This window comes from Harpia harpyja, chromosome 6, assembly GCF_026419915.1.
Source record: "Harpia harpyja isolate bHarHar1 chromosome 6, bHarHar1 primary haplotype, whole genome shotgun sequence".
In the NCBI taxonomy this organism is placed as follows: domain Eukaryota; kingdom Metazoa; phylum Chordata; class Aves; order Accipitriformes; family Accipitridae; genus Harpia; species Harpia harpyja.
Window position 1 is genome coordinate 42786621 of NC_068945.1, and position 13679 is coordinate 42800299.

Below are 13679 nucleotides of genomic sequence, written 5' to 3' on the forward strand. Positions count from 1 at the left end.
GGGGGGCTCTTCATAAAGCACTCGGGTTGCATCACATTTTTATAACGTCTTTTGGAGCAATGCAACTCACATGTGTTTCCTAGTTCTCATATTTTACAAAAATTTTTCTGTAAACGCTGCTGATGAGGCCAAGGAGCACAGTCAGTTTGGACCTGTGGAAGATGCAAAACTTTGCTTTGAGGTGTACAAAATGCATCTGCCAATGAGAGCAAAAAGGAGCACTGGAAGAAACGGAGGACATCTCCTGGGCTGGATGCTGGTTTCTGGTCCAAGTGAAGCAGCTCCACTTGGCACGGTCACCCCTGTAAATAGGTTGTCAGCAGTGCTAGAGGGAAGCCCATGGTGCCATTAGTAAGAATAAAGCGCACAAGACCTTTGGGGCAGCAAAAGGAGCAGATAGAAACGCTCTAAGAGCCATAGAGACAACGGTCGTGGTGACCTGGGTTGTTTCTTCTGTTGCTGTAACGTAGCACTTGAATTTTGGTCGTTTCTTTTTACCCTCCTAGTAACCAAAGAGGCCTGGTTTCCTTTCAAAAATCACTTTCCTTAACATTTCCAATGACATACATCGCTGCTGGATTAAAAGTTTGAAATATATTGCTTTCTCTAGCCTGCTAACTCAGAGTGTTTTGGTCAAAATGCAAAAACTCATTGTATATGACAAACAAATGAAGCATTAACTCTCAGCTTCCTGACAGAAATCCTAGCATGTTGTAAGAGTCAACAGTGCTTTTCACATCATCCAGTGACTAGCTTGTAGTCTTTGTAGGACAGATTCTCTTTTTCATCAATTTATATTTTCTCTTCACTGTCAGAAATGAAAGGCAAGGAAATTAAAGGCATTGGTTGCTGTACCCACAGTCAGCAGTAACTGTATCTCACCGATTTCTCCTGTCCTTTTTCTTTCTGGCAGGTTGGGCTGAAGTCTGTAATTGAGCAATTTCCAGGCCAGCTTGATTTCATTCTTGTGGATGGAGGCTGTGTCCTCAGTCATGGCCACAAACAGCTGATGTGCCTTGCCCGGTCGGTTCTCAGCAAAGCTAAAATCTTGCTGCTCGATGAACCAAGCGCTCACCTGGACCCTGTGTACGTTGTGATAATTTCTTCTGTCTCCTAATATGAAATAAGAAAAATCAGTGAGGCAGCACCACTGAAAGAGACCTTCTGTAACTCATCTGGTCTGTTACTAAACCTGATTTCAGTAATGTATGTTAGTAATTCTGCATGGCGGATCAGGGGAGCCCAGTTACAACCTTAGCTTTATGGCTGATAGGCACTTTCACAGCAGAAATGCAGCATGCTGAGACACTGCAGAGTGTTGGTATCCATGCACGTGAGCTTTACAACACACAGCTAGACTATTAAATACCATCAATAAGTTATGAGGTGTGCTGACATGTACACTGCAGTCTAAACGCTGATGCTTGTTTGCCTTTCAGAACTTCCCAAGTGATCAGGAAGACTCTGAAGCATGCGTTTGCCAACTGCACAGTGATACTTTCCGAACACAGGCTGGAGGCGATGCTGGAGTGCCAGCGATTTTTGGTGAGCGTTTCTCATAGTCTCACGTACTGTTGTTTCTTTACATTTGATGAGTGTGCAAAACACACCAGGCAGAATTGATGAAGTTGGCTGGACTGATGGGGGTCATTCAGGGCACTGAGTAACCCAGTCACCTGTAGAAGAGCAGCAGTCTCCTGTTTGCTCTTGCACATGATTTGTCATAGACACCTGTGTTCAGATGAGCTGGGTCACTTTATGGAAGAGCTGGATTCCTTCTTTCAACCAGGACAGTTGTGTAGGTTACCCAGCTGCTGATCCAGGTGCCTTATATTGCCGATTGGCTCAGGAGCTCCAGAAAAATCCCAGTATCTCACAGAGCTTTACCGTTGCTAATGCAGAAACAGCTGCACTTGCTCTTGAGCAATGGGAGGCTCCATGGGGCAAAGGGGTTTCCTGAGAAAACATCTGATGGTCAGAATTGTAGATTTCTTTCATGAAGCCGCTTGAATATTCCTTTCTCATTTAATCAAGGTGACAAAGTATTGAAGTCCTGGGCTATGTCCTTTGTTATATAAAAATGGTTAGTAAAGGAAATAAAAGGCAAGTTATGTAATTGTTCTTAAAAATGAGGTTCCTTCCTCTGTATTTTCTTGACTGTTCCATAAGAGAGGACCTTCATTTTATTAGCAGAGTGAAACATCGTTTTCCATGTGTATTTGCTTGGGTGTATTAGCACAACAGGAGGAATACAGTCTGAAGCTGAAGCAGGCTAGTCAATAGGCAGGTTGTACGTCCTTCTGGATGTGCTGCTCCTGGACGTGTCCTGGACTTTTGGTCACAACAACCCCGTGCAGCGCTACAGGCTTGGGGAAGAGTGGCTGGAAAGCTGCCCGGCAGAGAAAGACCTGGGGGTGCTGGTTGACAGCCGGCTGAATATGAGCCGGCAGTGTGCCCAGGTGGCCAAGAAGGCCAACGGCATCCTGGCCTGTATCAGCAATAGTGTGGCCAGCAGGAGCAGGGAGGTGATCGTTCCCCTGTACTCGGCACTGGTGAGGCCGCACCTCGAGTACTGTGTTCAGTTTTGGGCCCCTCGCTACAAGACAGACATTGAGTTGCTGGAGCGTGTTCAGAGAAGGGCAACAAAGCTGGTGAAGGGCCTGGAGCACAAGTCTTATGAGGAGTGGCTGAGAGAACTGGGGCTGTTTAGTCTGGAGAAAAGGAGGCTGAGGGGAGACGTTATCGCTCTCTGCAACTACCTGAAAGGAGGTTGTAGTGAGGTGGGTGCTGGTCTCTTCTGTCAGGTGTCTGGAGATAGGACGAGAAGAAATGGCCTCAAGTTGCGGCAGGGGAGGTTTAGGTTGGATACCAGGAAAAATTTCTTTACTGAAAGGGTTGTCAGGCATTGGAACAGGCTGCCCAGGGAAGTGGTGGAGTCACCATCCCTGGAGGTATTCAAAAAGCAAGTAGGCGAGGCACTTCAGGACATGGTTTAGTGGGCATGGTTGATGGTTGGACTTGATGATCTTGAAGGTCTTTTCCAACCTAAATGATTCTATGATTCTATGACTTTAGCCTTGCCTCCAGCCTGCGCTGCACTCGGCTGTGTCCGCAGAGCCCCGGCAAGCAGGTAGCCTCTGCCTGGAGTAGGTTTCCCACCCTCCGAACAACATTTTAGCAACAGAGCTGCTAAAAGCTCTTTCCTGTCAGACCTGTGCCCTCACCCAAGGTGTGCTGGCATTGCAGTACCAGCAGAGGAGCCTGATTTTTCCCCATCTGCTGCCTGACAGGGGAGGCTGGCACAGCAGTACAGGGCAAACCTGTTGTCTCCTTCAAACACAGGACAGCAGCGCTTCCTTGTTTGGCAAGAAGAAAGCAAAGAAGGCCTGGCACCTTGCTGGCAGCCTTCTCCCTCTGCTTGCAATATAACTCTATTTCCTGCAGTTAACACTTCCTTAACCGGGCAGTTTAGCAGTGCTGGGGGAATGCCACAGTACCTGGAGGCTTCAACAAACGATCTCAGAGGTCAAAATAAGTCGCAAGGAGAAACCACAAGCCCAACGGCACTTTGTAACTTGAGCAATAGGCACCTTTTCCACATGTTAAAATTTTAATGTCTGGTTTTATGGTCGTAATTAGAAATTGCAAACTATAAATTAGAAATTGCAATTACAAATTGGGCTTTTCTTGTTAGAAGAAGATGTCTGTTATGTCTTCAAGTCTTTTTCCTGCTCCATTAGTTATGTTAGCTGAATTCTGTCAGCACCACCACTGCCCATCTAATGGAGTGATATGGTTCTTCAGGTAATCGAGGACAATAAATTGCGGCAGTATGAATCCATTCAGAAGCTGCTGAACGAAAAGAGCTCCTTCAGGCAAGCCATCAGCCATGCCGATCGCCTTAAGCTACTCCCAGTACACCACAGAAACTCCAGCAAACGCAAACCTCGACCCAAAATCACTGCCTTGCAGGAGGAGACGGAGGAAGAAGTGCAGGAGACAAGGCTGTGAGACGTGGTGTGGGCACCCTTTTTGTGGAGTGAGTTGTCAGCAGTGCCCCACGATGACAGGACCAGCACTTCTGAACCTGTGGGAGCCGTGCACAAATTGAACCTTGCAGGAGGTGTTCACTGCAGCGACTACATGTGCATTTGGGAATTACTTCCCTTCTATGGTTAATTGTGTGCAAGTTAGTACATTCCTTGATATTTTGCCACTTTTAATGGTAAAACCAGACTTCCTTTGAAAAGCTGCTCTAATTCGGTACAGACAAAATGGCAAGCAGAAGTAACCTGCCTAGCCCAACATAATCGTTTCAGAAAACTTTTAGAAATGTTCTTGCTGGGGTGAGAGGTCCAGACAGCAGGAAGAATGTGAGAAAAATAACCAAACCTGGGTGGAAAATAGAAAAATCAGAATGTAAAAAGCTTCTTTGGATTCACTTCCTGCAAATGAATTAAGGGACAATATCAGCAAGGCGCACAGAAAACTTCCTCCTCTTTGTTTTCCATGCAGCAACGGTAATTTCAAGTTAGCAGAAAAGGCCAAATGCCCTTTCATAACAGCACACCGCTCCGTGTGCGTAGGTGAGGATGAATGAAGAGAGGATATTGACTTGCAAGCCAATCAACATCTGTCATGTCTCCACGACTAAGGGAGAATTGGTATTTCCTCTTAAAGCCTAGGAGCCTGTCAACCCGACCCCGCACACACTCGCAGCGGGATGAGTGCAGGCTGCATAGGTCTGGCACCTTTACATGCTTTTTACTCTGGCCTAAAAAAAAAAAAAAAAAAAAAAAAAGATGAAACCTCTCTAAAGTCGACTTTAATAATGAAGTTAATTTTAATACTCTTCTGGTTTGCAGTTTGGTGATGAAACTGAACTTTCTCTAGGGTATTTTATTTATTTTAATATTGTTGCAAACATTTACTAAGAAAATGATGTATTTTAAGAGTGATTATGTACTACAAAGAAAAATATATTTGTACAAAAAGTTTTATATTTGGATTGTTGGGGTGGTTTTTTTTTTTTTTGCTACTTGTCTCTGATGGCACATTATGATAGAGTTGTTAAAAACGAGGGCAGCCCTGGAGTTAGGCCAGGTACTGTCCAATGCTGTCTTTGTGCACTAAAGTATTCTAGTGATACAGACATTTAGATTTTTTTTTTTTCTTTAAATAAAAAAGAAAAAAGAAACTGCCTGTACGACACGTTACAACAACCCCCCGTCCACTGACGGTGCGGATGCCGCAGACCTACCCTGCCACTTCCACCGCAGTGACTGCTGCCCGTCAGAACAGGTGCATCATTTTTAACAAACCCACTCCCTTCCCTGCACCACCGCTTGCTAACGCCCAACCTCCTGGGGCCGCGGCCGGGACCGGGACCAGGACCGGGTCGGGCGGCACTAGGTGGTGCTGCCGGTTCTTCTCCCGGCCGAGCAACGCCGTGCTGCGGGTAGAAGCTGCTGGCTTCCCCACGGGGCCTCCTTTATTCCCGTGGGGCAGTCATTTGGCTCCAAAAAGAGGCTTTTCAAGGCTGCCGGTACCAGCTAGGTAGCAGCACCACCGCGCAAATGCTTCAGCAATACGAAGCGGTCACGAACGAGCTTTGTACCTCTGTCACCGCTTCAGCCCCAAAGCTGTGAAGAGCAGCACGTGCAAGTCTGGAAAATAAACTCTTTTAGGCATCCCGTAGCGACAGCAGCTCTGCCCCACCTGTGCCAGGATGCGGCCAGGCCGGGCGCTGTGCAGAGAGCTGCTCTGGGAACGGCCGGGTCGGGCTGCTGAGCCTGCGGGCACCAGAGCTCGCTCACCCTGTCCCACTCTCGGTTTCCTCTGGCTCTGTCCCACGTATTACATATTTTCTGACCCTCATTACATATTCCCTCTGCAAATATACTTTTTCTGTCTGTCTTATTTTAAGCACTGCCTGGTCCTTCATACTGTACTCTTATTCTCGTCTGTCTTCTAGCACTTACCTGGATCTCTTTCCTTTCTGTCTGTGTGAGCATCTCCTTGCTTTGCCTGATTTTTCTCCATGAAGCGATGCCTCTTGCTCACAGAGAGTTCCGGATCCCCTTGAGTCTCAATTTTGCCACCTCACTGTTTCTCTGCCGCTACGCTCTGCTTGCTTTAGCCCTTATAACAACTGAAACCCAACTGTATATTGAGGTAGCATTGCTTTGAATCCCATCTCCATCCCCCCTACCCCCTCAAATTGTTCACCTCACACTGTGCATCATCACCCTTCTCGCACAGCCAGCTCTCCATTTGTACAAGTTGTTACAGTGTACGTGGCCAAGCCTGACCAGGAGGCCAGGGCTGCTGCGCTGCGGCCAAGCCCAAGGAGGAGTGCCAAGGATCACTCTTTTTCAGGATGTTACTCAGAGTAGCAGACATACCACGCGGGAGAGTTTATTATCTAAATAAACAAGATGATATGGAAAGATCAGCAGAAAAGAGCCACTGTGTCATCAGAATAGATGCACACTTCAAAGCTTGCACAATTGGTAGCGTTAATTTTGAGGGGTCATGGTTAGAGTTAGGAGATGGGAAGTTGGACTGAGCGGACAAGGAGACATTTCAAGAACGGAAAAGGTAAATACAGCAGGAGCACGTAGTAGACGAGACATATGTGGAAGCTCCTGATTGATAGAAGCACTCAGAAGGAGTGCATTGAAGGAAAAAAATCAGTCATTTAACTGACTGCCCCTGCTCTGTAGCACAACACTCATCGAAACAGCTTCTGCCGCCAGTGCCCAAATACCACCACCGTGCTGCGTGTCCCAAAGAGCCCAGGCAAGATGCCGCAGAAATTCTTCCCTCTCTGCCCTCCGAGGGCAAGTGGGAAAAGGCTGCAGAAGAACATGCTATTTCTTTCAGTCCAAAAACACTGCTTCAGCTACTTTGGAGTTCAGGCTGGAACAGGAGGTACCAGCCTCCATAATGAGGAGGAGGACAGCATCTGCTTCCCAACAAAGGTCACAAAGACCATGTTATCTTCTAGAATAAGCGTTCTTGTACTTGCTGTCGGTGGGATAACAGCTCCCAGGGCTGTTTGCCCGAAGCTAAGCTGGGAAGTTGCACGTGCTGTTCATGGTGGAAAATGGAGCACAAGAGGAGGGAAAAAAAAAAAAAAGAAAAGAAAATGAGGCTATAACCTAAGCACAGTGGAAGAAAAGAACAAACAATGACCTTCATAAACACAGGCTGAGTATTATTTAAGAGAATTTTTCTTTTTATGTGCTTCACTTTGTATACATTTGGTAAAACAAAACAGATATAAAAAAAACCCCAAGTCCTCCCAAAGCACTTTGTTATTAAAAACACACACTTGTACTATTAAAAGGGGTGTGTCTGTACAATATATGGCCAAAAAGACCATGCTGACTCTAATACTACACATGAAGATTTAATTTTATAGCCTGCTAGGAAGAAACCAAATAAAAAGTAGAAAAGAGTGAAATTACTCTGCAGAGGATCTGTAGCTCTTCTTAAGTACAGAGGAAAAGGGAGAAGAGTGGCCAAACTGCTAGTACAGCGCTAAGCAGCTCTTAGGACAGCAACGGCCAAGCAAGGTTAGCCTAAACAAACTTGACCTCTGCACATTCAGCCATCTTCGTAAATCTTACATACAACATAACTACACAAAGCAGCTTGACAGTCGTCATTAGCGGGAACTGCTCAGTATCTCACTGGGGTCAAACAAGCCTGCTAGTCCAGAGAACTATTTTGCTTTCAGAGTTGCTTAACTGGTGCCTTTACCAGCTTTAGTATTTTATTCATTAAATACCTATTTCCAAAGTCTTTCTTAAAAAATCCACCTCCTCCATTTCCACAAGCCGCGCATCCCTCAGCCTGTTAGACCAGCATCAGAGCTGCTGAATGCCCGATTGCCTCTGCACTTCTGGAATTCTGCCCTGTTCAAGCAACAGGTTTAAGTTATTTCTCTGAAATGTGGCAGCTCTTGGAAAAGGTGCCTTTTAAAACATTTCCTCGCACCAAGATTAATTCTGAATTAGCGTTAATTGTTGGAGGACAGTTCAGAACTATATAATTTGTTGCATTTTATTTACTTTATCTGAAAAGTATTCTGGTAATTTTTTTCTCCTCTTTCTGATACAGATTTGGTATTTAAGCTCTAGCATTACTTGGCTATGATTTAACATTTGGAAAGAAAAAGTACTTTAGAACTGCATGTACAATTGTTCGTTAATGGACAAATAATTGCTGCCTGAAAATCTTGTAAATTAAGCAATGCACAATGCAATACAGTTACACATTTCCTTTACAAACCCTCATGTTCTCCAAAAACAATTTCCCGTTCTTAGGATAAACAATATTACTACTAATTTTATTCACCAGGACTTACTTCAGTCTCAAAATACAACCTTTGTAAATGCAACTGGAGGTTTGCAAGTGATATCTAACTTTCTTGTCTGTGTCCTGGCTTCAGCTGGGATAGAGTTAATTTTCTTCCTAGTGGCTGGTACAGTGCTATGTTTTGGGTTCAGTATGAGAAGAATGTTGATAACACACTGATGTTTTCAGTTGTTGCTCAGTAGCGTTTATACCAAGTCAAGGATTTTTCAGCTTCTCGTGCTCAGCCAGCAAGAAGGCTGGAGGGGCACAAGAAGCTGGGAGGGGACACAGCCAGGGCAGCTGACCCAAACTGGCCAAAGGGGTATTCCATTCCATGTGACGTCATGCCCAGTATATAAACTGGGGGAGTTGGCCTGGGGGGGATCACTGCTCGCGAACTAACTGGGCATTAGTTCAAGAGTAGTGAGCAATTGCATTGTGCCTCACTTGGTTTGTATATTCCAATTCTTTTATTATTATTGTCATTTTATTATTGGTTTTATTATCATTATTATTTTCTTCCTTTCTGTCCTATTAAACTGTTCTTATCTCAACCCACAAGTTTTACTTCCCCCTCCCCCGCCCCAATTCTCTCCCCCATCCCACTGGGTGCAGGGGGAGTGAGCAAGCAGCTGCATGGTGCTTAGCTGCTGGCTGGGGTTAAACCACGACACCTGTTATTTTCTCTTCTTTCTCAACAGGTTCCTTCTCATGGTGATCAAAGCTTTAACGTGTGAACGGGTTTTCTTAAAGTTTCCTCTCCCCAAACCTTTTAAACATACTATATAAAAATGAATTTCGGTCACTTTGATAAGTTCAGGGGCCTGCACTCACTGCTGCTGCGTCTGTGATGAGCCTGTGAGTTTGGCGTGACTTTTGCAGCTGGAAAAGAAACATGGCACCGACGGGACTTGCCAGTTGCTTGTGCTCTGCTTTCTCCTGAGCCTGGACTGCACTGCGTGACACAGGGAAAAGCATCCCAGCTCCTTTTTGAGCTAATGCTAGCCAAACTACAGCCGGACTACCACTGTGCTGAGGAAGTATTTCCCCTCTTCCAGACTTGATTCTCTTCCTCTAAATCCTTGGAATTAAAAGTCCTTTCTTTCTGATATCCTAACTGTATGCAAAAGCAAACTTCTGGCTTCTGAGTCTGCCTTTGCTACAGCCCAGCACGAACACACCTTGTGCTGCCTTAACAGTCACTTTGACTTCAAGTTTCTGAAGAACAGCCCACTTTAGAATTACAAAGTCTCTTAATTATTATTTGAACATCATAAACATCACTTTAGCCAGAGTTAAGCACCAAGAAAGTGGTCCCTCATCCTTTCTCCAAACTGGCTCCTTCCACGAGCATCTTCCACCTGTAGAGGCTGTTCTGCTTCTCCAGTTTTACTGCAAATCTGGGCGGTTTTGATTTCGTTTGTAAATCACTTGAACTGTACTATGGGAGGAGACACGCCTCAGCAATTCAGGCCCTCTGAGTTTGCTCTCGTTGATGAATGTTGCTGCCTTTGCTGAATGAAGAAGCAGGTTTTGTCACAATTTTCGTTTTGGATCTCATGCTCAGCAACTAAATAACTGAGGCAAATATTGTCTGATGGACTCATTCTTTCAAGGAACATATCCCATGTTCTTTGTCAAGAAATAAGAACTGTAGAAGACGTGCTGAAAGCTTTTATTTTGAGGACTGACCTGAAGTGGCAAGCTGGAAAGTTTAGGACTTACCAAGGTCATTGGTGGATGAGAATGATCTTTCACGTTCCTCTGGTTGAAAGGATTGAGCCATGTATAAGGAGTGTGGTATAGTTAGATAGAGGCTAAATTAAAAGTGGCCTGTGGAATGGATGCAGTCTTAGAAGCTTCCATGTACTTTCTGAGATACTCCTCCATGTAGACAGGATCTCTCTCTCTCCACTTACCTCTTTTAAAGATATGGAAGGAGGTAATAGATGGGAGCGGAGTGCAGCACACAGCAGCATGGTCCACCATAGGTAGCACACTGAAATCCTCTCTGCTTAAGACACAGGAAGGAATGAAGAAAAAGGATTTTGCCCGTTACTAACCCAAAATGAGAGTAGTTGATATTACAAGTCATGTATGAGGAGTGCTGTTTGCAGCACAGGAAGAACCTGAAGATGCAGTGATGCCCTGAACTCACGAACAGAGCCTTGCTTTGCTTCTCCACAATCTGTCACAATCCAAAGGATAAACCAACACAGAAGCCTGTATGTTCACATGCAAACTATTTTACCATTATGTGGCGTTCACCATTTGAGGGCAAGAACTGATATGGCCTAACAAGAATGCTTAACAGTTGCTACAGAAGATAAGATTCAATTAGGAGATCTGCAAAATGCCGTGTAATTAAAGATGTATGAAGATCATGGACTGCGTTGAACTGAAAGACAGACAAACAAAATGCTAGCAGGTAGACATCAGCCGGGTAAAAGATGCAGATGGAGAGAGATTAGGACAGCAGGCTGAAAAGAAAGGATAATGAGGGCATTGAAAGGCAATGCTAAATTTAGCAATAGAGACCTAACTTTCAAATCATGAACAGATGATCAAAGTTACTCTGTCTTCTGCAAATTTTCACTCAAAGTACAGCACAGAAGACTTTTGATTCTCACAGACAATATACAGAGTCTTAAAATATATCTCAAAACATGCTTTGGGACACAGTGCCTAAGATCTTCCCACACAGATCTAACGAACTGCTAACTCTTGATCTAAATGAGGTCTGACATTTCCAAGGTGTATTTTCAATGTAGAACAAACCTAGTTCAGAAGCATGTCAGGATTTTTCTTCTTTTCTTATAGCGCTTTTAAAAAAAAAGATTTATTGTTATTACAAATCCTGATGTTGCAACTAGTGTGATCACTACAAAAAACATTTTCCATTTCATGTTCCTCCTCACCATGAAATCCACGCCTGAGCTTCTCACACAAGCTACCACACCGCTGCTCACACCGCTTCAGCACTTGAGGGATCCTAATTGCTGAGACCTGTTGCTCTGACCTACAGTGGTTTGCAGCTGATTCATTCTGCTAAGAACCAACTGCAAAAGTAGCATCCCATTTTTCAGCACCAAAATTACTGCAAAAAATAAAAAAATTAAAAAGATCAATCTTTAGAGAAATCTTCTGTATCCAGTTATATGTTACTATCACACAAGAAATTCAAGTTTATTAATAAACAGTGATTACCAAAAGACATGGTACTTTCTTAAATATATTGTGCGGGAAATAATTACAGAAATAAGCTTCTAACATTCTGTTTCAATAGAGATAACACACCCCCCCCCCCCAACTAAGAGACAGAAAGACAATATGCAATACAAAAATTTTATTGACATGAGTTTGGGATGACTGTTTTACATATAAAGGTGAAGCGTTAGGAAACAGGTAATCCTTTCCTCTCCCAGGCTTAATTTGAGAAAAATGCTACTTTGGAAATTACAGGCATGACACTGTCCATAGCTCTCAAACCCACCTCCTGATAGCCCATCGGAAGGCATCTAAGTTTGATCTCAAGCAAACTCTGCGCTTTCCTCTGCCTACCAGATGACGTATCGAGACAGCGAGCGTTTCCACATTATTACAGTTCACAAGTATACAACTGTAGCTACCGTAAGGAGAGACTGGGGAAATACTCCCTTCGTAGAAATTCTCCCTCATGGGAACATGATCTACCTCTGTAGTGGGGCGAAAAATGAAAAAGATTTAATTTTAACTGCAACTCAAGTATCATTTCACAGCAATTACATCTTTAATCCACAACAGAAATTGATAATTACATAGTAACTCATGTTATCGCTACTACATTATCTCTGATAATACTGTAGTTAAGCTTGTGCTCAGATTCCTTTTCAGTAAAATCTGTTTCTGTAAAACACTATTATTTCTCCGATACTTTTAAAACACTAATGAAGTATATAAAAGTTTTTACAGTATACAAGAAAAACTAAGTTAATAAATGATCACATTTTCTTCAATTCTATCAAAGAACAAGAGTCTGAGAAAAATAACTTTTATTGCATTTTAATTTCTCAATCTCTTTCCTTTTTTAAAAGATAAAAGTTATAACGGAAATTCATGACATTTTAGATGAAGAGAAGCTTGGGAGAAAAAGAAAAAATCAAAATTCAGCAGGCAGATGATGGGGAAATCAAAGTATTTAATATGGCTTGTAGCTGAAAGTAATTGATCTGCATTTCCAATCATTTTAGTTATTGCCACATTCCATTAATTTTTCATTAAGTGAAGATAAAAACACGTCTTTAAAATGCATGTACAATAGCTTTAAGCCATTGCTGTACATATTGTGCAACTCATCTGAATGCAGTTTAATATGTGAACTTAATAGAATAATATTTATGTACAGTATATACACAAACAGAATCCTGTGGTAATACCCCTGAATATTATCATTTAAACGAGTAATTTTCATAATAAAAGAAGAAAAAAAAACAACCCCAAACATCTATGAAGGTGGCAAAACTGCCCATTTCTGAAGTTTAAATCAATATAATTTCCAGCTGATTTACATAGAAATAAAACTGTGGTCCTGTACAAACTTTACATTACAGGGAAACAGTCTATTTTTAAAAAATATTTACATATTTGAGTACTTGGTTCTTTGCAGTAGAGATTATATGAACACCGAAAATTGTATGGTAGGCAGGTTTATTTATTAGATTTTTCTATTTGTTCTTTTTTGTGCAAATTCCAAATCTCTCTTTTTGTGTTATTATCTGCCTCTATTTGCCTTGTATTACTGCTGCTGCTTTTTTTAGTATTCTGAGAAGGCTGGGTGACTTTACTCCTAGGAACAGGAAGAAAAGATTTAACTCTTGAAACACCCAACTCTGTCTTTGATTTACTGTTGCTGCTTTCCACAGTTCGACTGCTGCTGAGAGGACGCATTCCATCCTATGAATAAAAAAAAGCATTTTCCGTATAAATTATTATTGCCATTTGACCTGAAAAACAACCAACCAACCCTACCAGCCCCATGGAACCCTTGTTATTTACAATCTTTTGCAGTTGAATATGACAGCTTCGTACTACTTGGTGAACAAACTACGGCTCTTTTTTGCTTCTTTGACTGAAAGGATGTATCATAAATAGCTTAGAATACCAAAATAAGTCAATGGGGTTTTTGCATTACCATTGAAAAAAAATTTAAACTTGATTCTCAGATGTCTCAATTTCAGAAGTACCCAAATAAAAAATACATGTTCTTTCTTTCATTACCGTGGAAAAATGACTGCTGCAGCCACAGCTACAAGGGGAAAAAATGGAAATTTACGTAG

The 13679-nt window shown here is 42.9% G+C and overlaps 2 protein-coding genes across 7 annotated transcripts in view; one reads left to right on the forward strand and one right to left on the reverse strand.

Moving 5' to 3' along the window:
- Positions 1–4724, forward strand: part of CFTR (CF transmembrane conductance regulator) — an 84570-nt gene extending 79846 nt beyond the window's left edge. The window contains exons 25-27 of the mRNA XM_052790940.1: positions 914–1086; positions 1440–1545; positions 3805–4724. Of these exons, the coding sequence (XP_052646900.1) occupies positions 914–1086; positions 1440–1545; positions 3805–4011 (486 nt within the window). The 3' untranslated portion in view covers positions 4012–4724. The remainder of the gene's footprint in view (positions 1–913; positions 1087–1439; positions 1546–3804) is intronic.
- Positions 4725–11695: 6971 nt separating this feature from the next.
- Positions 11696–13679, reverse strand: part of CTTNBP2 (cortactin binding protein 2) — a 140241-nt gene continuing 138257 nt past the window's right edge. For all 6 annotated transcript variants that reach the window (XM_052789744.1, XM_052789748.1, XM_052789743.1 and 3 more), the window contains one exon: positions 11696–13296. In XM_052789744.1, the coding sequence (XP_052645704.1) occupies positions 13051–13296 (246 nt within the window). In that variant the 3' untranslated portion in view covers positions 11696–13050. The remainder of the gene's footprint in view (positions 13297–13679) is intronic.